This window comes from Oreochromis aureus, linkage group 23, assembly GCF_013358895.1.
Source record: "Oreochromis aureus strain Israel breed Guangdong linkage group 23, ZZ_aureus, whole genome shotgun sequence".
Lineage (NCBI taxonomy): Eukaryota > Metazoa > Chordata > Actinopteri > Cichliformes > Cichlidae > Oreochromis > Oreochromis aureus.
In genome coordinates, this window is record NC_052963.1 from 39805812 (window position 1) to 39829360 (window position 23549).

Consider the following 23549-nt stretch of genomic DNA (forward strand, 5'->3'; position numbering starts at 1 on the left):
TGGACAAACAATAAATAAGGAGTGTCCTTTGTCCTGATCCTGCATAAAACCTTATCTGTGATCAGATTACAGTACAGGTCTCAATTCCTGACTTGCAGAAACAAGAGGGAAACTTTTTTTGTCTGTTCTTCTCAGGTTAGTGATAAAGTGGTTTGTAAATGGACACATGCACGTTCCCTCACATTTGCACACATGACAGGTTCTATGTTTTTGTATGAAGAATTTTTTATTAATTTTTTATCCTGCGATGCGCTCTGAGTTCATAGTTAAACACCTTTGACCTTCCAAGAGATTCAGGTGGATAATCATTAAAGTGACTGATTGCTTTCAAATAGTGCAATTATCCAGGGTTCTGCTCATGAATCTGCTTGTTGATATTTGTCTCCACTGAACATTATTTACACTCTGAGTAGATGTAAGGTCACAGAGCCTGATGGGTCTGGATTTGCTTTGCAGACCATTTCACAAACGTTGTTTCACAAGCACCTTTGAACAGACAATATTCTATATGAACTTTGTCATGACTGATCTATTCTGAACGTCTACATAGCAAAAGAGTCACTGAAGCATGAACAGGCTTATAAAACCACTGAAAACCACAAACATACGACAAAGAGCGCACATATCTAATGAAGTAGTTGTTAGTTTTCAATGGGTTACAGGAAGAATTAAAATTTAAACTTGAATACACTGTATAACTGTATTGAATGAAACTCAAATATATTTAATGAAAGACCAATGTCACAGAGACTCTGGCTCCATCTTCTGTTTTAGATGTGTAATATTATAACACATGATGCTAAAAGAAGCGATAACGTGAATAAGTTTGCAGAGAAGCAGCACTCCTAAGCAATGAAGACATAATATAATGGAAAATGTACTAGTATTGAACTCTAGGGTTCAGTGCTGTACAATGGATAAAGAAATTTAGTCAGTGTTTCATCACAGACTAAACTAAATGTACAGAACCCGTAGCTTACCTCTAGTATTGCTAAAGTCAATGGAAATATTAGGTGCAGAGAGAAATGATCTCATTTAAAAAACCCACAAAGTCTGTGTATCTTGTAGCATACTCTGGCCAGACCTGGACATTAAACAGGAAAGGTAGCGTTCGGTTTTACAAAGTTCCTATCGCGTAACGTGTTTTTTCTTTTCTTCTTAAAGAAGTGGAAATAAATTACCTTTGTTTGTACCTTTATGTTTTGCATTTTGTTTCACTCAGTAATTCATTTAACTTTTAGCTGCTGTTTTTATTTGAGCTGTTGAAACTAAAATGTACTTAGTTTTGTGCTTATAAAAAGGAAATGTAATTTGAATTTCCATCCATCTATCAAACCATTCTATTCCGCTTATCCACTTCAGCGTTGCCTTCCTCATCTACCACAGGGGGAGAGTCAGGGTACACCCTGAGCAGACCACCAGACTGTCACAGGCAGGGCTGAACTGGTATTCTGGCATACTGGACCGATGCACATAATTCTTTTTCTTTGTCGATTTAATTATACAAGTTATGGCTGGCTTTTAGAGCACACTTACCTTGAACAACCCATTCATTCATTTTCATTAATGACACTGATTTTGCCCAATCAAATCTCTTAACACGACCGGCCCCTCCCCTATCTTTCCTGCTCATGTTCCTTGCAGAACAGAGTTTAATGTGGAAGCAGTGGTTTAAGATGTAAAAACAAAAGCAAGTGCAGGACAGCAGTCTCAACAACAGGGTGAGGAATAGACAGAGGAAGGTGTAATTAATGTGGTAAGGAACCACAGGAAGGCATATAATTAGAAAGGGAGAGATTCAAACAAAATTAATGGCTACTGTGGTCATGAGCCACTCCTAGCAGCCTAGTGTAGCTTTTATTTCTCGCATGCTGCACTGCAGTGGTATTAAGATGAAATCAGTCCAGACCTGGTCACAGTGGTAACAAAGACTGACAAACATTCACACCTATGGACAATTTAGAATCACGAATTAGCCTAACCCCACTAACTCCGTGTGTTTGGAATGTAGGAGGAAGCCAGAAACCCGAATAAAACCCACACAGACACAGGGAATACATACACACTCTACACAGAAAAAGCCAGATGCTGGATTCAGACCCAGGACTTTCTTGCTGTGAGGCAACAGTGTTCAAATTTGAATTTAATTACACATATTCAGACTTTTCAACCCATATATTAGGTTTTTACTGAAAGACAAAATGATTTCCTAAATGACATACCGTTAATTAACAATCAGGCATGACATTATAACGACTTGCTTAATATAGTGTTGGTCATCCTTTTGCTGCCAAAACGGCCCTGACCTGCCAAAGCACAGATTCCACAGCATCCCTGCTGTGCTGTTGTATCTGGCAACCAACACATCCTTTAACTCCTGTAAGTTGCCAGTTGGCGGCTTCCTTGTCCAGCACATCCCACAGATGTTCTGGTTTTAGATCTGCAGAATTTGGAGGCAAGTCAGCATCTCCTTCACCCCCCAAAAAAAAAAAATTAGGTTGAGGTAGTGGAGTATCACAGCTGTGCAGATAGAAATACTTTGTGTACTTTTCTTCTGTTACAACTTTTTTTGGGGTTATTTATGTTCCTTTGTTTCTACAGCAGAAATTGTAGCTTATTAGGAAGAATATACATGTCCCCCAAAAGCATACCACTTCTCTATATTCAAGTGTCCAGGTAAGACAGTTTGACAGGGAGCTTAATTTTATTGTGTGCACCTGTACGTTAGAAAAACAGAGACCTTGTTTATGCCCACACCCACAGATTTACTGTCTCAGCTGCAGGAAGGAACACCTTGAACAAAAAATGCTAAAATGACACAATCGTGGCCATAACTGCTGACATTTCCCATTAGAAGAGCATCCTTTAAAAAAACAAAGTTTATTTTATTTTATTTTCAGTTGTTACATATGGGACAGACATGACTGGGGGAAAGGAAAGGGAGAAATAAAGAGAGGGATGGAAAGAAAAACAGTGGAGATAAGGGGCACAAAAAAAAGGTGGGGGGGCAAAAAATACACACACACACACACACACACACACACACACACAAAAACACCCAGCACGCCCCTACGGGCGGTTTATCCTTCAAGCTCGGGTCCTCTACCAGAGGCCTGGGAGCTTGAGGGTCCTGCGCAGTATCTTAGCTGTTCCCAGGACTGCGCTCTTCTGGACAGAGATCTCCGATGTTGTTCCCGGGATCTGCTGGAGCCACTCGCCTAGCTTGGGAGTCACCGCACCTAGTGCTCCGATTACCACGGGGACCACCGTCACCTTCACCCTCCACATCCTCTCGAGCTCTTCTCTGAGCCCTTGGTATTTCTCCAGCTTCGTGTTCCTTCTACCTGATATTGCTGTCATTCGAACCGCTACATCGATCACTACAGCCGCTCTTCTTCTGTTTGTCTACCACCACTATGTCCGGTTGGTTAGCCACCACCATTTTGTCCGTCTGCATCTGGAAGTCCCACAGGATCTTAGCTCGGTCATTCTCCACCACCCTTGGGGGCATCTCCCATTTTGACCTCGGGACTTCCAGGTTATACTCGGCACAGATGTTCCTGTACACTATGCCGGCCACTTGGTTATGGCGCTCCATGTATGCCTTGCCTGCTAGCATCTTGCACCCTGCTGTTATGTGCTGGATTGTCTCTGGGGCATCTTTACACAGCCTGCACCTGGGGTCTTGCCTGGTGTGATAGACCCCAGCCTCTATGGATCTTGTACTCAGAGCTTGTTCTTGTGCTGCCATGATTAGTGCCTCTGTGCTGTCTTTCAGTCCAGCTTTGTCCAGCCACTGGTAGGATTTCTGGATATCAGCCACCTCCTCTATCTGCCGGTGGTACATACCGTGCAGGGGCCTGTCCTTCCATGATGGTTCCTCGCCTTCCTCCTCTTTCTTGGGTTTCTGCTGCCTGAGGTATTCACTGAGCACGCTGTCAGTTGGGGCCATCTTCGTGATGTATTCGTGGATGTTTCTTGTCTCATCCTGGACTGTGGTGCTGACACTCACCAGTCCCCGGCCCCTTCCTTCCGCTTAGCATACAGCCTCAGGGTGCTGGACTTGGGGTGAAACCCTCCATGCATGGTAAGGAGCTTTCTTGTCTTTATGTCAGTGGCTTCTATCTCCTCCTTTGGCCAGCCTATTACCCCAGCAGGGTACCTGTTGATGGTGTTGATGGCCCGGATCTTGTTCTTACCGTTCAGCTGACTCCTCAGGACTTGCCTGACCCTCTGCAGGTACTTGGTGGTTGCAGCTTTCCTAGCGCCCTCTTCATGGTTCCCATTCGCTTGCGGGATCCCCAGGTACTTGTAACTGTCCTCTATGTCTGCAATGTTGCCTTCTGGTAGTTCAATCCCCTCAGTTCTGACTACCTTCCCTCTTTTACCATCCGACTACACTTCTCCAGTCCGAACGACATTCCAATGTCATTGCTGTATAGCCTGGTAGTGTGTATCAGTGAATCAATGTCTCGTTCACTCTTGGCATACAGCTTGATGTCATCCATGTACAGGAGGTGGCTGACAACCGCTCCGTTTCGTAGTCGGTATCCGTAGCCAGTCTTGTTAATGATCTCACTGAGGGGGTTCACTGCTGTTCTATGCAGAACAGCAGTTCTATGCAGAACAGCAGTGGGGACAGAGCATCTCCTTGGTAGATCCCGCACTTGATGGTGACTTGTGCTATGGGCTTGGAGTTGGCCTCTAGTGTTGTACGCCACATCCCCATTGAGTTCCTGATGAAGGCTCTTAGGGTCCTGTTGATCTTGTACAATTCTAGGCATTCCAGTATCCAGCTGTGGGGCATTGAGTCATAGGCCTTCTTGTAATCAATCCAGGCAGTGCACAGGTTGGTCAGTCTGGTCTTGCAGTCTCGGCTGACCGTTCTGTCTACCAGTAGCTGGTGTTTTGCGCCTCTGGTATTCTTGCCAATCCCTTTCTGTGCCCCGCTCATGTATTGACCCATATGATGCCTGACAGGAGCTTCCATGTAGTACTGAGGCAGGTTATTGGTCGGTAGTTGGATGGGACCGGTCCCTTCTTGGGGTCCTTGGGGATCAGGACCGTCCGACCTTCGGTTAGCCATTCAGGGTGTCTCTCGTTAACTAGCAGCTGGTTCATTTGTGCTGCCAGACGCTCGTGGAGTGCAGTCAGCTTCTTCAGCCAGTAGGCGTGAACCATGTCGGGCCCTGGTGCTGTCCAACTCTTCATACTGGAGACCCTTTCTTGGATATCTGCCACTGTGATGGTTACTGGACCCTGTTCAGGGAGGTCGCTATGGTCTGCCCTCAGATCCACTAGCCACTGAGCATTGCCGTTATGGGTTGCGTCCTTCTCCCATATGCTCTTCCAGTATTGCTCCGTCAGTAGCAAACAGTATTGTTCCCTTGCCACTGAGAGTACACCTTTGCTGTGAAGAACAGCTGGTTTATTCTCCTGCCTTCTCTCTCTCTCTGGTGTACCTCCTCAAGCGGGTGGCCAAGGCTGTGAGTCTTTGCTTGGCAGTTTCCAAGGCCTCAGGTATGGACAGCTTGCTGTATTTCTTATGCACCTTCTTTGTCGCACCTTTCTGCAACTCCGTTAGTTGGCTAACCTCCCTCCGTGCTACTTTGATCTTGCCCTCTAGCCTCCTTCTCCATGGAGGGTATTGCCCCTTGTGGCTGTTCAACTTGTAGCCAAGCATCTCACTGATCACTGCTGCCGTAGTGTAGATCAGCTTGTTAGTGTCGGTAATCGTGGTTGTAGGTATCATCCGTAGTGCTGCGTTAACATCATCTAGCAGACCTTCTGAGGGTACTTCACGTAATCTTGGTAACCGCCACGGGGATCCAGGTTTCAAGCTTGGCCATGATCCTATCCTTCAGGTCAGTTCCTCTGGCACTCAACGATCCTTCTCTTATCGCACTTGGGGCTATGTACCCAATCTCGGGTGGGGGTGATGATATCTCCCCCCTGACCTGGCGTCCTGACTCCTCCTTGCCGTAGCATTTATGTTGTACCTCGTCAATCTCTAGCTGTGATAGCAGTCCCTTCTTTCGAATGTTGGAACACTGAGCTACTAGTTGTTTCGCCGTCATTGTGGATGTTGGGTATCGAAGAATCCATAGGTCCCTCATCCTATTCATGTAACCCCTTCCGCCAGGGTTACTTGCGTAGTAGCATTCCAACAACGCCCTGTTTTCGTCTCTTGCCCACCGATGCCTTCTTGTTCCAGTAGCCCACTTGTCATCAGGGTGCCCTGGTTCCTCAACACCTGACGCGGACCTTGTTGATCCGGGCGACGTCCGAGCCGGCATGCCTTCATATTTATCGCCCCAGGCAGGAATCGAACTTGCGATGTTCTGCTCCAAAGACGTGTAGTTTAACCACTACGCTATCCAGCTGCTAGATGACTGTCACGCTATGGCTGAGCAAGCGGTGATCGAGAACAGAGGGGTCATTCATAGAATGCTGTCTACTGTTGGTGTTCCCAGTCTGGCCAGCAGTGTGTGGGGCTATGTGGATAAAATAATAAGCATGTAAAATAATAAGCATATATATATGTATATATATATATTAATCACCTGGATCATCTGTTGAGAGAAAAAAAGAGAAAACAAGCAAAAAAGAGAGCAATATAATAAACAACATCATCGCAATAATCTATGTGTATATAAAAGTACATACCAAATATTGAATATTATTGTGCAGCACGTAAGATCGACAGCGCACAGTGTACTTTGAGGTAGCAGCCAAAAAGGGTGTAGCAAGTCAGCATCTCCAACTCATGGCTGTATTCCTCTTTTTTTCCCTTTTTTATACAGTGGAAATAGACCATATCCTTCAGTGAATGCTGTTTCTATGAAGTTTTGTACATGGTCTGTGACCTTTAACTGACAGCTGTGGAAAATAGATTAGAGAATTTATGAAGCAGAAGTATGAAGCAACTATGTAGGACCATCCTCTGAGTTGTTAACTTCTGAATTTGGGGCAGTGCCACATATATGCAATACATTCCATCATTCCATCTTAAACCAGCAATTTTTTTTAGAATAGCTTTGTCATTCCCTCCTTTAATTCAGACAATTAAACTTATTTTAAACTGTGAAAAATCTACCAATCATGTTTGTAAAATACGCCATAGAATTGGCAAAATCAATATTTTAATATACCATTAGTCACTGACAAATCAACCTGGGTATAAACATTTAAAAGACATTCTCACAGTCAGCAGAGAGTTGTAGGAGTTCAAGTTCCAGCCTTTTATTTTCACACAAAGCTTTCAGTGTTATGTAACCTGACATTGGGGCTTGTTTTCCCAGAACTGCAGGTCCCACCCAAATAACACCAGACATACTAAAGTCCTGTCTGCAGAATCATTGTGGCTCTTTACAAGGATCATCAATACTTTCATCATGGTTTTTCAAGCTCTTTTTGACTGTTTGAATTTTACTAGTTGGTTGTTGCTTGCTTTTGTGTTGCTGATTTTGTTTGATCTGATAAGAAACCGCAGACCGCGTAACTTTCCACCAGGACCCCGGGCTTTGCCTCTTCTAGGAAATGTTTTCACTGGAGTTGACTTCAAATCAATGATGAAGGTGAGCTTAACAGTCATGTAACAGTAATGCATGCAACAGTATGTACATGAATTTTTTCCAGCAGAAGTTTGACTTACACACAACAACGTGGTCCACATGAAGTGCAAAAGAAATCACAACTGCATAGTAACAATATTGCAACTTAAAAGATTTTTAGTCATCACTGTCACACTTTCATACTGTGTCAGCAGCTTCAGTGGGGGATTTGGGAACTTCAATCTTTTAATGAAATGTTTGTCATTGTCTACATGTTGAAGGTATTACTCTGAAAAAAATAAATGTTTGTGAAACATTTCTCTTCCTAATTTTTCCTACATGCAGCTGGCTGAGAAGTACGGTCCTGTGTTCAGTGTGAAGAGAGGCAGTGAGAGGATGGTGTACGTTGCAGGATACAAGATGGTCAAAGAGGCTCTTGTTAATCAGCTGGACAGCTTTATTGATCGACCAGTTATTCCTCTCTTCCATATTGTCTATAAGGGTCTTGGTGAGTACAGGGGCATCAAGGTCTAGGAACTGCCAAACATACCCCCTCCCACCCGCACCACCAAGTGTCATCAGTCTGTCACTTTGACAAAAAGGGCTCATGATGTAACCAAGTACTCTAAATAAATACAATCTGAATATACTTTACTGAAGTATTTGCGTTTTACAACTCATATTTTGGAGGGAAATATTACTTTGTACTCCACTACATGAAACTGTAGTTACTAGTAATTGCACAGATTTGTATTATTATTAAATATGTTTTGAGTATAAAGTATAACAATTATACGATTGTCTTTCTGGCTGCTGTTACAACCAAATTTCCCCTTGTGGGACAATTAAAGGATTCTTCTTCTTCTTCTTCTTCTTCTTCTTCTTCTTCTCCTATTAACTTTCTGTCATAAAATAAGCAGAAAGTAGACACAACTGTAGCATGAAAGTGAAGTCACATTTGTTGTTGGAAATCATTTTACAAAGGACATCATATATATACAGCATATTTTTGTGGGAAAAACAGAAATATAACTGAGCAGAAACTAATTATTAGTTATTCTGTATAATATTGTCATAGGCATATCTTTGAGCAATGGTTACCTTTGGAGGAAGCAGAGGAAGTTTGCCAACACTCACCTACGTTACTTTGGAGAGGGCCAGAAGGCACTGGAGAAGTACATTGAAGTGGAGTGCAGCTTCCTTTGTGAAGCTCTCAAAGAGGAGCAAGGCAAGTAGAGTTCAGGAATTCACTCAGTTGGGCTGTTTGTTGTGCACTGAAATCATTTCTATAGCAGGATTTCTCTTGACCTGAGTTAAATTTGACATTTTCCTAGGAAGACCATTCAACCCACACTACACCATAACAAATGCAGTGAGCAATGTGATCTGCTGTGTAGTCTTTGGGCATCGCTTTGAATACACTGATCCAAATTATCGCAAAATTCTGGAGCTGGACAATGAGGCTATTGTGCTTTCTGGTTCAGCCCAGGCACAGGTATTCCTTATGTAAACTATTATGTTGTAATAACAAAATAAGCTGTGTTGGTCTATTGCTGTTCTGAGAGACTGTCGTCATCAACAGCTCCTTGATGCCTTTCCTGACTTGATGAAACACCTGCCAGGACCTCACCAGACTGTCCAAAACAACTACAAGGAGCTTTTGGCATTTGTAAAGAAGGAAATAGAAAAGCACCAGGAGGACTGGAACCCTGAAGACCCTCGTGACTTTATTGATACATATCTGTCAGAGATGGAGAAGGTAATATTTACAACTAAAGCACATATCGTTGTAACGAAAAGAAACACACACACTTCACCAAAATACCACTTTTAATTCCCGAAAGAATTATTATCAGTGTCACTTGAAAATTGATAAAATATCTAAATGCTTATATGAACCAGGAGTTTCAATTAGCCATGGTGGTGAATACTCTGAACATGCTTCTGGAGAGTACACCGGAAAATCCAATTAGTTCCCAAAACGTTAAAAAATTATGAAAAATGACATAAAGCTTAGTTAAAATAACTAAGTTAGGGCAACTTATTCATTATGAGTACAATTTGTCAAGAAAATGTAAAACCTGCTGTTAAATAATAATATATTTAGTAGTGGTGTAAAATAGCCTAAATCAGCTCAGCACTTTGAATAATGTCAGTGCTTTTATGTTACATTAGAAAAAAATGGATCCCCAGGCTGGCTTCAACCTTGAAACACTGTCGTTATCCTCCCTTGACCTGCTTGAAGCTGGAACAGAAACAACTGCTACCACCCTGCGCTGGGCCCTTGTATTCATGATGACCTACCCAGAAATACAGGGTCAGAGTCTAATCAATAACACTTAACATTGATGTATTTCAGTGAAGGACTGAGACTGTTGATGAGAGTTTAACCATGATGAGCAGTGAACTGTCTGTGTTAGTCCTTACTGTGCTTACATTTTCAGAGAAAGTCCAGGCAGAGATAGACAGTGTGATCGGACAGTCTCGCCTGCCCACCTTGGCTGACAGACCCAACCTGCCGTACACTGATGCTGTTGTCCATGAGGTCCAAAGGTTTGCAAATATTGCTCCCCTGGGATTCCCGAGATGTGCCAATAAGGACACTACACTGGGAGGATACTTCATTCCTAAAGTAAGTGACGATTTACCTGACTCACCCAGAGATGGTTATTTCTAAACAGCTAATATCAAAAAGATTGTAAAACTTCTTTTCAGGGCACAGCTACGACTATGATTCTTGCATCCGTGCTGCTTGACAAGAATGAGTGGGAGACTCCAGATGTCTTCAATCCCGAGCATTTCTTGGATTCACAGGGCCAGTTTCGAAAAAGAGATGCATTCTTGCCATTTGCAGCAGGTCATTTTCAATCTACTTTTTTTTTTTGTTCTATAGCAACAATAATCAGAATTCCTATTTTAGAGAATGACTGCCACAAAAAACAAATACTTCTGTTTGTCACCCCGCAGGTAAACGTATGTGTCTTGGTGAGCCCCTGGCCAAAATGGAGCTGTTTCTTTTCTTTGCATCTCTGCTCCAACGCTTCACCTTCACTCCTATTCCTGGAGAAATGCCCAGCATGGATGGTGTGTTGGGCTTCACCCACACGCCTCAGGAGTTCAGGATGCAGGCAGTGCCTCGCTGATGTCCTTCTATCCAAACACAAAGATCAAGAAGCTGAACCTCTTCATGAGCATACTACAAACCCAAAGAGAAACAACACTTTTTATCATATATATTCTGACCTGCAACTGAAAAAAATAATAATGCAACTTTCTTAATGTAACTCTCTTTAAGTAGTCTTGAGGAATAGTTCTCCAGGCTTCTTAAGAACATTCAAAAATCTCTTTTTGGTGTTGCCAGCCTTTTTAAAAAAAATTGTCTAGAAGTTGTCGCAGTGTGCCTAACCCCTTATACTATCTGCTGTCACTGACTTTCAGTCGGGTTCTTAAGGAATTTACCTCAAGAATGACTTCTTGACATTGATTCTTCCACTATTTTGGAAAATCAGCAACCATATAACAACCTTGATTTTGTTCAATAGCTATTTTATGACTAGCTAGAGAATAAATATCATCAACAGCACAGTTTCAACTGGAGTGACCACAGTGTAGTGATTAAGAGATTAAGGGATGGTGATTGCGACAGGAAGGACATTTTGCGTAACAATTTCTTTTTTAAATTTGCCAAGTCAAATACACAAAACTACACTTTGATATCAAATATACAAAGCTACACTTTGATGCCAGGCTCATGGTCTAGTCGTGATCATTCTTTAAATATTTAGCATCTAAAGCACATATTTGGTTCCACGAGACATTTCTAATTTTGAACTGTGTGTAATTATGAACATAAGATCATGAACATATGAAGATAAGATCATAGACAGAAAACAGGGCAAAATTAAAAAAATTCAAAAATGTGAAAAATTCACACCTCGTAAATTAGACCAAAAAAGTGGAAGATTTTTTTGTAAAAAATTAACTGATCTTCATATAACCTGGCATGCTGCAAATTGCTTTTACATGTGATTATATAGAAGACCCTGTATTTAAGATAAATGGGTATTGATTCAAATGTAGGAGTGCTGCTTCTCTATTTCCTGCTTATGTTTTTAAATGTATTAATCAACACATTAAGAAATAAAACAATTGCATACTATGTGCTTATGATTATCACTTCATTGGTGGCCTTCATGGATTTAGTTGTTGTCTAAAAGCCTCCAGTTCATCAACTATGCCAGGAAGAATATGTGTTCTCTGTATCAAAGCCAACATTTTAACATGTAGAGGAAAGAGTTATTGTGCTATACAAAGTCATTGTATCAAATTCCCCAATAAATTTGATACAAAAATTGTCATATTTAGATTAACATATGCAATGTATGAGCCATGAATGTGTTTGAGAGAAAGGGATTTATGACTTGAAATGTGATTCATATTTTTTATTATTAGTTGTCAATGTTGTTTTGTTTGTTGATTGATTGCAGTAATTAGGGAATGCTGGATCACACGGATATTGGTGGTGACAGGTAATTGATATTAGCACCTTTTCATCTGTGTGTAGTGAGGAAAGAGAGCGATGGGGATTTCCATATTTTTTGTTGACTGCTATTTTCCTTTTGATTACTTTGATCATTTAAATATATTTTGTTCCCGTTATGTTAAATTTTGTTGAAAAGATTGTTTTTCATGTATTTTGGATAGGCAGAGAATTTTTTTGGTTGCGTGTCAGACACAGTAATCAAAGCCCGGCCTCAACCCATCACTGACATTTTGTTTGTTTTCCTGGATTTGCCACATGCACAACAAATGTAGAAAACTAGCTAAGTTGAGTTAGTAGTTTATTTTACAAGTTTAGTTCCACTTGAAAGCCATTGTCTCCTACTTTAGGCCATTTGTGAAAAAGAAAGTCCACCTTCTTCCCGTTTAGGTATGAGAACAAAGTAAATTTAAAAAAAAAAATCACCTGGTTCTTAGCAGGTTGTAAAATTAGGCAAATACAACCTCACATGAAAAACAACACATTACATACAGCAGTGACTCGTAATTTATTTAACAAACATTAAGCTAAAATGCAGAAGCAGTTTGGAAAATTTCAAACATCTTTAGTGTTTCCAAATGAATTAAGAAGGTAAAGAGGAGCTGGTGATCAAATGCACTTAGAGCTCATGGAGAACATGGTGTCGTTGCTCGGGCCAGATGACGGGGGATTCCTCTTCGCCCACCCCTTCCTCCGCCAACTGCCGGCTGCTGTCCTGGGAGCTGTCCTTGCCAACTCTCCGCTTCTGGCTGCGAAGTATTATCGCTACCTGGCTGAAGAAGCGGATCGCATTCTTCTAGCTAGCCACACTTTCGACGTCCACGCCCTGGCTACGGACCCGCCGGCCGCACCTTCCACGCCTCCCCTTGCCTCCCTTGGAGCATCCGCCCCTTTGCTGACGGCAGGGATTGCTACACGGCGGCAACGTGGAAAGAGCATCTGTTTCTACCATCAGCGTTTTGGCGCCAGACCTCGTTGCTGCCTGCCGCCTTGCACTTTCACGGCCCAGGGAAACAGACCTGCCAGCGCGCCGTTGCAGCCGCGACCTCTGGCAATACAGAAAGGCTGCTCTTCATAGAGGACTCACGCTCCGGGAGACGTTTTCTTGTGGACTCCGGCTCCCAGAAGAGCCTCCTTCCCCCGACCGCTGCCGACAGGCTAGCAGCGAACTGCGGGCCGCAGCTCATTGCAGCTAATGGCTCTCCCATCACAACGTTTGGGAAAAGGTTGGTGACTATTTGTTTTCATGGCCAGGATTTCCAGTGGAACTTTGTTGTTGCCACTAGCTCTGTACCTATCTTAGGTGCTGATTTTCTGTGTGCCCGTGGACTGCTTGTCGATGTTGCTAACAGACGTTTAATTGATGCTCTCTCGTTTTCTTCGCTACCCTGTTTTACTTGGGCCGCCAAGCCCCTGATTCGGGCTAATGTAGTGACCACCAGGGATGCTTTTCAGCGTTTGCTTTTAAAGTTTCCATCGCTGTCTGTCCCTAATTTCTCGCTCGGGAAGAGTTTGCAGCCATGGAGCGCCTTGGCATTGTACAGCACTCGAACAGTGCATGGGCCTCTCCGCTTCACATGGTGCCCAAATCGGTGGCCATGCGGAGATTTCCGCCGTTTAAATAATGCCACGGAGAATGACCATTACCCCATCCCCCACATTCAGGATTTTTCCGCCAATCTCGCCGGGACCTCGATTATTTCTAAAATTGACTTGGTACAGGGGTATCACCAGGTTCCCGTACGCGCTGAAGACGTTCCTAAAACCGCTGTCATTACCCCCTTCGGCTTGTTCGAGTTTTTGCGCATGCCGTTTGGCCTGAAAGGTGCTGCCCAGACCTTTCAGCGGCTGATGGACTCCGTTTTGTGTGGGCTGCCGTTCGTTTTTGTTTACCTGGATGATATTTTGGTGGCCAGCTGCTCGGCGAGCCAGCACGAGTCCCATCTGTGCCAGGTTTTCCAGCGTTTGGCAGCGCACAGCCTGATCGTCAACCCTTCCAAATGCCAGTTTGGGTTGCCTGTTCTGGATTTCCTCGGGCACCGCTGAGGGTGTGGTTCCGTTGCTGGACAGAGTCCAGGCCGTTTCGGTCTTTCCGCGTCCCACGTCGGTTAAAGCGTTGCAGGAGTTCTTAGGGATGACCAATTTTTACAATCGCTTTATCCCGAGAGCTGCCCACCTGCTACAGCCGCTCTATGCTGCCTTAAAAGGTAAAACAGCCAAAGATCCTGTTGACTGGCATCCAGGTGTTTTCCACAGCCAAGTCTGCGCTGGCTGACGCCGCCCTGCTAGCCCACCCGTTTCTGTCGGGAGAGATCGCGTTGACCACCGACGCATCCGACGTGACAGTGGGTGCCGTGTTGGAGCAGCGGGTTTCAGGTGTCTGGCAACCGCTTGCCTTTTTCAGTCGTATGCTCCGGGATGCCAAACGCAAGCACAGTGTTTTCGACAGGGAGTTGCTGGCCCTGCACCTTGCGACACGACATTTTCGTTTTTTCCTTGAGGGTCGCAACTTTACTGCATATGTTGACCACAAACCTTTGACATTTGTTATGTCCAAGGTCTCTGACCCATGGAGTGCACACCAGCAGCGCCAGTTGGTGGCCATTTCGGAGTTTACCACAGACATTCAGCGTGTGGCTGGTAAGTCCAATCACGTCGCTGACTGTCTCTCACGCATGTTGGTTTCTCCAGTGTATGTTGGCGTCGACTACGCTGCCATGGCCGCTGAGCAACGTGCTGACCCAGACGTCCTTGCCCTTCAGTCAAGGAAAACGGGCCTCGTGCTGGAGGACACCCCCGTGTGGGACAGCGGTCCGCGCCTGCTTTATTTCCACCGGCCATCCCCGCCCGGTGGTTCCCCTTTCATGGCGTCGTCGTGTTTTTGACTCGGTGCATGCCCTCTCTCATCCGGGCGTCCGGGCCTCGGTCAAGCTGGTCAGCGCCAGGTTCTTCTCAGGCCTTCGCAAAACGGTGAAAGACTGGGCGGCGGCTTGTATCCCATGCCAACGCTCGAAAATCCACTGGCACACGCAGGCACCCCTCGAACCTTTCCGCCTCCCCAGTAGGTGTTTCGATCACGTTCATGTGGACCTGGTTGGTCCCCTTCCCACAGTCACAGGGTTTCACGCACGCTCCCTAACTTGCACTGGCTTCCTGTCAAATATCACACTGATTTCAAAACCCTTCTGCTCACTTTTAGAATTCTAAATAACGTGGCCCCTAGCTACCTAACTGATCCCCTTGATCTGTACAACCCAAAGAGAGCACTAAGATCCTCCAGCCAACTGCTTCTAATGCAACTAAGGTCTCATTTAAAAACCAGAGGTGAGCGTGCTTTTGCCATTGCCACCCCTAGACTCTGGAATAATTTCCCAGTTGATATCCGTACACCGAAATCAATTCAATCATTCAAATCACGCTTAAAAACACACATGTTCAACTTAGCTTTTTTCGCATATAAATTTTAATTGTAACTGTACTATCTGTTAATTGTTCTACCCGCTTGGCGGTTTTATTGTGAAGCACTTTGATGTACACTAGTCTTTTAAATGTGCTATAGAAGGGGACGGATGGCAAGGGAAGTGTACAAAAATGGACAACAGTTTCAGACAGTAGATGCCCTTCGTGTGGCCATCACCACTTGGAGAAATGTTCCCACTCATCTCATGGAAGCACTAGCGTCAAGCATTCCGCAATGAATTTTTGAAGTGATCAACAATAACAGTGGAACTACTCATTACTGAGTTCATGTTTGGAACTTTAATTTCTGTTTTAGAGGAGTTTACGGGTTTTTTGGAGGTGCGGTCCTAAACTTTTGATCAGCTGTAAAACAGTCTGTTTCTGTTGTTTTCAATAAATTACACGCTCAAAAAATGTTTTGTCTCACTCCCATTTCTTTTTGTTGCATGTTGAAGCTCTACTTGGAACCTTCTTAGGATCCAATCATGCAAAATTTGAGTTTTTGCCATTTTTCAAGTGGACTTAAACTTTTGATCGGGACTGTATAAATCTTTACTACCATTTCAACTTGGTTGTCAGCACCGGAATAATCACTGCCAAGAGTAGAAATAACACTTGATTTTGTGTGGTTCATTCATTTGTCTAATATATTTTTGATTAATTTGTTGGTGATTGTAGAAGAGGTCTATCAATGCAAGAAAACTTGTATGATTTCAGTCAGTATTTAAATAAATTCAATAGGACATACATTTTTAATGGAGTTTACTGGGGTTATAGTGACTTTATTCAATTATATAAAAAAAATAACATTTTGCCACTGAACTTGGACTTAGAGAAAATACTTTCACACTGGCATTAAGGAGACAGAGGTGCAGCAAGCCTGTGTAGGCCTTGCTTAGATAAAAATAAGCAGAGTTTTATCCACACATCAAACGTTTTTGTGAATTTAAAAACAAAGGATAATATCTGAAGTCCTTTGTATTAAGAAAAACTCAAGACACATCATGTAGCACCTAACAGTGTTGAGTCAACGGTTATTAACACATGGCTGTTATTTCGCAAGGTTGTCTAACCTTAATAAGTATTGCGTAAGCTTTCAGCAGGTAAGCAAGAAAGTTTTATTGTTTTATATAGCACTTTTCACAGATAAAAATCAAAGTGCTTCGCAATAAAACAAGAAATAAAAGTATGGCAACAATTAGGATTGTAACATGCATATAGTGTCTCAATATGTGAAATGTTCATTAAATCTTTGGTGGTCCCATGAAGCCTGTGGAGTTTCAGTTTATTCATCTTTGTGTTTGCCCGACATGACATCAGCGAGGCACTGCCTGCATCCTGAACTCTTCAGGGGAATTATTGAAACCCAACACACCCTCCAAGCTCGGCATTTTTCCAGGAACAGGTCTGAAGGTAAAGTGTTGGAGCAGAGATGCAAAGAAAAGGAAGAGCTCCATTTTGGCCAGGGGCTCACCTATACACACACGTTTACCTGTGGAAAACAGAAGTTTTTATCCTGCTAACCCTTGATATCAAATGTACTCTCAATGGAAACCTAATTACACGCCATAAAATTACCTGCTAAAAATGGCAAGAAGGCATCTCTTTTTTGAAATTTGCCCTCTGAGTCCAGGAAATGTTCAGGATTGAAGACATCTGGAGTCTCCCACTCATTCTTATCAAACAGCACAGATGAAAGTATTGTAGTAACAGCCGTGCCCTGAAGTTTCATTATAAGATGTTGTTATTAGCTATTTATAAATAATTGACACACTTATGAATTGAATTTTTGATTCAGTCTGGTAAACAATCCCTTACCTTAGGAATGAAGTATCCTCCCAGTGTAGAATCTTTACTGGCCATTTTTGGTAATCCCAGTGGAACAATATTTCCAACCCTCTGGGTCTCGTGGATAACAGCATCAGTGTAGGGCAGTTTGGGCCTATCCGTCAAGGTGGGCAGGCGAGACTGTCCGACTACTCTGTCTATCTCTGCCTGCACTTTCTCTGAAAGGGGAAACAGTAACAACTAAAACTCATCACAATATGCCACATTATTAACTGAAGTAAAAGTGGTCCCAAATATTTTTTTTAAAAAATGTCAGCAGCAGGTTTGCTATAACAACAATTTCTGATGCAGTATTTATATTTAAATGGTGTTGTGTGAAAATGAGGCTCTGAACCAATGATGTCTAATTTTGTTGGGAAAAAAAGATGCCTCAATGCCCCTCCGTTCTTCACCTCCTTCACTTTCATCTTTGGAGACTATTACACAAGGAGAGGAGTTGGGAAATTGAAGGGGGATTGATTAATAAGGGACTAACCCTGTATTTCTGGGTAGTTGATCATAAATACTAGAGCCCAGCGTAGAGTGGTGGAAGATGTCTCTGTCCCAGCCTCAATCAGATCAAGGGTACAAGCCAGAAGTGTTTCAGTATTAAAGCCAGCACGAGGATCCTCTTTTTTCTAATGTAACAGAAAAATACCCACATTATCTACAGCACTGAGCTCATTTAGGTAAGTTACACTATTACCAGTTAATCTCATGATCATAAGGATTGTGTTTTTTGATTAATGGATTCATTTGGGTGGCTGAAGTCTCAGAAACTTTTAAAGGACTTCTTTGGAATGCCAATAGGGATCTGCTAGTGGCCAGGAATGACATGAACATGATGAAACAGCTTTAGTGAAGGTTACAAATGATCTTCTCATGGCCTCCGACAGTGGACTCATCTCTGTGCTTGTCCTGCTAGACCTTAGTGCAGCGTTCGATACTGTCGACCATAATATCCTATTAGAGCGATTAGAACATGCTGTAGGTATTACAGGTACTGCGCTGCAGTGGTTTGTATCATATCTATCTAATAGACTCCAATTTGTACATGTAAATGGAGAGTCCTCTTCACACACTAAGGTCAATTATGGTGTTCCACAGGGTTCGATGCTAGGACCAATTCTGTTTACATTATACATGCTTCCCCTAGGCAGCATCATTAGAAGACATAGCATAAATTTTCATTGCTATGCAGATGACACGCAGCTCTATCTATCCATGAAGCCACGTAACACACACCAATTAGTTAAACTGCAGGAATGTCTTAAAGACATAAAGACCTGGATGGCTGCTAACTTTCTGCTTCTTAATTCAGATAAAACTGAGGTTATTGTACTCGGCCCTGAAAATCTTAGAAATATGGTATCTAACCAGATTCTTACTCTGGATGGCATTACCTTGGCCTCCAGTAACACTGTGAGGAACCTTGGAGTCATTTTTGACCAAGACATGTCCTTCAACGCACATATTAAACAAATATGTAAGACTGCTTTCTTCCATTTGTGCAACATCTCTAAAATTAGAAATATCCTGTCTCAGAGTGATGCTGAAAAACTAGTTCATGCATTTATTACTTCCAGGCTGGACTACTGTAATTCATTATTATCAGGATGTCCTAAAAACTCGCTGAAAAGCCTTCAGCTGATCCAAAATGCTGCAGCAAGGGTACTGACAGGGACTAGAAAGAGAGAGCATATTTCTCCTGTTTTGGCTTCCCTTCATTGGCTCCCTGTTAAATCCAGAATTGAATTCAAAATCCTGCTCCTCACATACAAGGTCTTAAATAATTAGGCCCCATCTTATCTTAATGACCTTGTAGTACCATATCACCCTATAAGAGCACTTCACTCTCGCTCTGCAGGCCTACTTGTTGTTCCTAGAGTATTTAAAAGTAGAATGGGAGGGGGAGCCTTCAGTTTTCAGGCCCCGCTTCTGTGGAACCAGCTTCCAGTTTGGATTCGGGAGACAGACACTATCTCTACTTTCAAGATTAGGCTTAAAACTTTCCTTTTTGCTAAAGCATATAGTTAGGGCTGGATCAGGTGACCCTGAATCCTCCCTTTGTTATGCTGCAATAGACGTAGGCTGCCGGGGATTCTCATGATGCATTGAGTTTTTCCTTTCCAGTCACCTTTCTCACTCACTATGTGTTAATAGACCTCTCTGCATCGAATCATATCTGTTATTAATCTCTGTCTCTCTTCCACAGCATGTCTTTATCCTGTTTTCCTTCTCTCACCCCAACCGGTCACAGCAGATGGCCGCTCCTCCCTGATCCTGGTTCTGCCGGAGGTTTCTTCCTGTTAAAAGGGAGTTTTTCCTTCCCACTGTCGCCAAAGAGCTTCCTCATAGGGGGTCATATGATTGTTGGGTTTTTCTCTGTACCTATGAAGCGCCTTGAGGCCACTTTTGTTGTGATTTGGTGCTATATAAATAAAATTGAATTGAATTGAATTGAATTGAATTGTTATAGTTTACATGAACATATGCCCCCATGGCTATTGTTGCTTTTTTTGTTTTTTTTTAATAAAGTAAACATAACAGGATGCATTTTTGTGTTACCTTCTCCATCTCTGACAGATATGCATCAATGAAATCACGAGGGTCATCTGGGTTCCACTCTTCCTGGTGCTTTTCAATTTCTCTGTTTAAGAAAGTCATGATCTCCCTGTAGTTGGCATGGACAGTCTGGTGAGGTCCTGGCAGATACTTCATCAAGCCAGGAAAGGCATCATACAGCTGGTGAGGATGATAAACTCTGAGTAAAAGACTGACTAGAATATCATAAGCGATCACAACATGGTAGTTTAAACAAGGAGTACCTGTGTCTGAGCTGAACCAGCAAGCAGAAGGGCATCATTGTCCAGCTCCAGAATTTTGCGAAAGCTCGGATCAGTGTATTCAAAGCGATGTCCGAAGACCACAGAGGAGATGATGTTACCCACTGCATTTGTCATGATGTAGTGGGGGTTGAATGGTCTTCCTGGGAAGTTGTCAAATTATACTCAAGTCAAGAGAAATCCTGCTACAAAAATGATTTCAGTGCACAGCAATCACTTCAGTCATGTGAATTCCTGCAGCCTACTTGCCTTGCTCCTCCTTGAAAGCTTCACAAAGGAAGTTGCACTCCACTTCAATGTACTTCTCCAGTGACTTTTGGCCTTCTCCAAAGTAACGCAGGTGAGTGTTGGCAAACTTCCTCTGCTTCTTCCAAAGATAACCGTTGCTCATAGATATCCCTTGGAGAATATTATATTAAGTTAATAATAAGGAAGCCTCTGCACGGATGGACATTTTGTATAGGACGGAGTACAATGTGAGCCAAAACAAAATGCATTTATCATTAAGGACTATGTGACAGGCAAGGCAAGACCCAATTGCAAGACTCGGAGACAAAGGGGTAAACTAAAAGAGGCAGCTTTATTGCTGTAGTTTATACACTTAAAAATCAAAAAACTCAGGTGAGAAATAAAACTAGAAACTTAAGGAACTGATAAATTAGGAAACTAATGACATGGAAACATGGAATTCCAGAAGACAGCTAGAGAAGCCGACACCACAGAGAAGAGAGGGAGACGCAGACAGTATATACACAGGAGGAGGAGATTGGGGTAGAGTGGACACACCTGAAGAGCACAGCTGAAAAGAATCTGACTGACAGGACAGGAAGAAAAACTGAACATAACACACACAAGACTATCAAAATAAAATAGGAATTAACACACATACTGTGATACTTAGACTACGGCACGTAAACTTGACACTGGGACTAGGGATAACCATGAAGATATGAAAGACTGGTGAGTAAAGGGAACAAAACACAGAGAGATGAACATGGAAACATGAAGGGAGGAAACACAGAGAGGACTAAAGAAAATATTAACTGGACACAAACAGAACAAACATGAAGAAACCAGAATTGAAGAACTACAGTATAACTAATAAACCCATCCGCACAGGAAACTAACATACTCAGGAACTAGTTCATAATTATCTTATTATGAAATAATAAATAGGTCCAAAACGAAACTCAAAAACTGGGTCGAAGACCCAGGACTGTAACAGCACTAAAAATAATTTCATTATATTTTTACATTTGATATGCTTTTTCAGGGTTTGTTTTGAGAATTGGGCCATACATGGACGTGATATAATGAGGATGTAAAGGTGTTGATCATTTCTAGATTGACGACAACAATAAAGCTTAAGACTTGGGGAAGGAGCTTGGTACAGTAAAAAATATAGGCAATATCACATGCTTACATGCACGTGTTTTAACTACTCACCTAAGCCCTTTAAAACAGCATGGAAAAGAGGGATGATTGGTCGATCAACAAAGCTGTCCAGCTGGCTGACAAGAGCCTCTTTGACCATTTTATATCCTGCAACAAACACCATCCTCTCACTGCCCCTCCTCAAACTGAACACGGGGCCGTACTTCTGAGCCAGCTGCATTTAGAAATAAATCAAGAGAAATGTTTCACAGTTGGTATTCCTTTAGAAGTGAAGACTTTTTATTAAAAACCCTTCAAGTGGTAGACAATAACATAAACACAGCACTGAAAAGGATCTGAGCTGGAGTCACTAATAACTCACTGAAACTTTTAAATGTTTTTAAAGTTGAAGTCTTGTTATTATCTTTTGTTATTCATTGTGCACATTATATTGGCCAGCCTACTGTGTGTAAATTACACTGTAAAGATCTTCTCCTGCTCACCTCATGCATTGTTTTGTAGTCTACTCCAGTGAAGACATTTCCTAGCAGAGGCAGAGCCCAGGGTCCTGGTGGAAAGTTGCGAGGCCTCCGGTTTCGTATTACATCACTTAAAATTAACAATACAAAACTGAGCAAAAACCAACTAGTAAAATTCATACAATCGAAGAAAGCTTGAAAAATCATGGTTGAAGTATCAGAAATCCCTCTGCAGAGAAGCAGGGCGACCCAGCAAAGAGCACTGTGGTATGTGTGGTGTTATCATCAGGCTGCAGAGTGCTCAGGAAAAAGAGGCCCCAAACATGTTACATAACACTAATGGACTCTTGGGAACTGTCGGAAGCTGGAATTTGAACTATTCCAGCTGGCTGATGACTGTGAGCTTGTGTGTTAAATGTTAACATAAATTAAACTATTAGAAGGTAAATCAGAGTTTGTTTGTTTGGGTTTTTTCAGAATTTTTTCACATCTGGGATGTATGATATTTCACAGTTCACAATTATAAGGTGAAAGGTCATCTTGGGGTAGTCAGCTGGTAAAGCAAACAGTTATGAATGCTGAGTTCTTGTAACTTCATTCATTTTTATTAAGAAATTATATTTTTGCCACTGTCGATTTCTCTTTTTGGAAATAATCTTTTTGGCTTTGGAGAAACCCTTTTCACATTGGCACTGAGGAAGCAGGGCTGCACATGTATTCCACAGCAAGCGTGTATAGCTCAACACTTGAAGTTCAGACGTCATCACTGACACCATTCGCCCTTAAAGAAGCAAGCCTCGATACCCTTCATAAGAAAATGACCTTGGGTTCTTGACATATGTTCCAAAGCCTTGGCACAGAGTTAACCATCACTAGTTCGAGGTTGCAATAAAAGACCAAATTGGCAGATGTTGCCAAATAGCCATGGGCTTTAGTTTCCTTAGGTCCTATTTAACATTCTAAGTTTGCTTCATATTGTTTTCCTTTTCTTTTGTGGTACATACCATCAGTCCAAGCTGCTTTGTTACATATGGCGTTATTTTTGTGCCACTATTCTGAGTGCACGTGAAAAATTTTTGAGCGCATGTAAAAAAAAGTGCAGATGCACAAATATAATGCCATAGTTACAAGCATTTGTAAATAAATTGGACATAAGGTGAAGATAATTCCTGCCTCCAAGTGTTCTTCCTTCACTGCATCTGTATCCCTCTTACAGGGAGCCACAGTGTATGCCACAAGGAACCTTCTGCTGGATGTAGCTAAGAAATACAGACCCAGAGGGAAGCTGCTTTGCCCACTCAAGAAAGACTCTTCAACAATATGAAAGTAATGAAAGAAACTGATTTTAATACATTTTAAAGCTCACCACACCTAGTCATGTTTTTTCCTTTTCAACCAGAGCAAAACAACTCCTTTAACTTTCACCCACTTCAACTGTGCAAACAGGGAACTCAAGGTCCAAAGCAGTTTG

The 23549-nt window shown here is 42.4% G+C and overlaps 2 protein-coding genes across 3 annotated transcripts; one reads left to right on the forward strand and one right to left on the reverse strand.

Moving 5' to 3' along the window:
• The first annotated feature begins 7296 nt into the window (after positions 1 to 7296).
• On the forward strand, positions 7297 to 11712 carry LOC116331239 (cytochrome P450 2J2-like). Its single transcript, XM_031753848.2, has 9 exons — positions 7297 to 7577; positions 7899 to 8061; positions 8632 to 8781; positions 8888 to 9048; positions 9136 to 9312; positions 9729 to 9870; positions 9998 to 10185; positions 10269 to 10410; positions 10521 to 11712. Exons 1-9 carry the CDS (start codon positions 7395 to 7397, stop codon positions 10694 to 10696), a joined length of 1482 nt encoding a protein of 493 aa, XP_031609708.1. The 5' UTR covers positions 7297 to 7394; the 3' UTR covers positions 10697 to 11712.
• Positions 11713 to 16297: 4585 nt separating this feature from the next.
• Positions 16298 to 22375, reverse strand: LOC116331243 (cytochrome P450 2J2-like). Of its 2 annotated transcripts, XM_039607308.1 has the most exons (9): positions 22103 to 22375; positions 21672 to 21834; positions 20475 to 20624; positions 20208 to 20368; positions 19948 to 20124; positions 17876 to 18017; positions 17371 to 17558; positions 17131 to 17272; positions 16298 to 17044 (listed from the first exon to the last, which is right to left on the reverse strand). In XM_039607308.1, exons 1-9 carry the CDS (start codon positions 22283 to 22285, stop codon positions 16869 to 16871), a joined length of 1482 nt encoding a protein of 493 aa, XP_039463242.1. In that variant the 5' UTR covers positions 22286 to 22375; the 3' UTR covers positions 16298 to 16868. The 2 variants fall into 2 exon arrangements, with proteins under 2 accessions (XP_039463242.1, XP_039463243.1); XM_039607309.1 differs by lacking the exon at positions 17876 to 18017 and having other exon boundaries at positions 17371 to 17556.
• Between the last annotated feature and the right edge of the window lie 1174 nt (positions 22376 to 23549).

Coding starts and splice junctions, on each gene's coding strand:
- LOC116331239 (XM_031753848.2), top strand. CDS start 7,395: ATGGTTTTTCAAGCTCTTTTTGACTGTTTGAATTTTACTAGTTGGTTG. Junction 8,062..8,631: donor TATTGTCTATAAGGGTCTTG/GTGAGTACAGGG, acceptor ATATTGTCATAG/GCATATCTTTGAGCAATGGT. Junction 9,049..9,135: donor CTGGTTCAGCCCAGGCACAG/GTATTCCTTATG, acceptor CGTCATCAACAG/CTCCTTGATGCCTTTCCTGA.
- LOC116331243 (XM_039607308.1), bottom strand. CDS start 22,285: ATGATTTTTCAAGCTTTCTTCGATTGTATGAATTTTACTAGTTGGTTT. Junction 21,835..22,102: donor ACTACAAAACAATGCATGAG/GTGAGCAGGAGA, acceptor TTCTAAATGCAG/CTGGCTCAGAAGTACGGCCC. Junction 17,559..17,875: donor CAACTACCCAGAAATACAGG/GTTAGTCCCTTA, acceptor TTCCCCTTTCAG/AGAAAGTGCAGGCAGAGATA.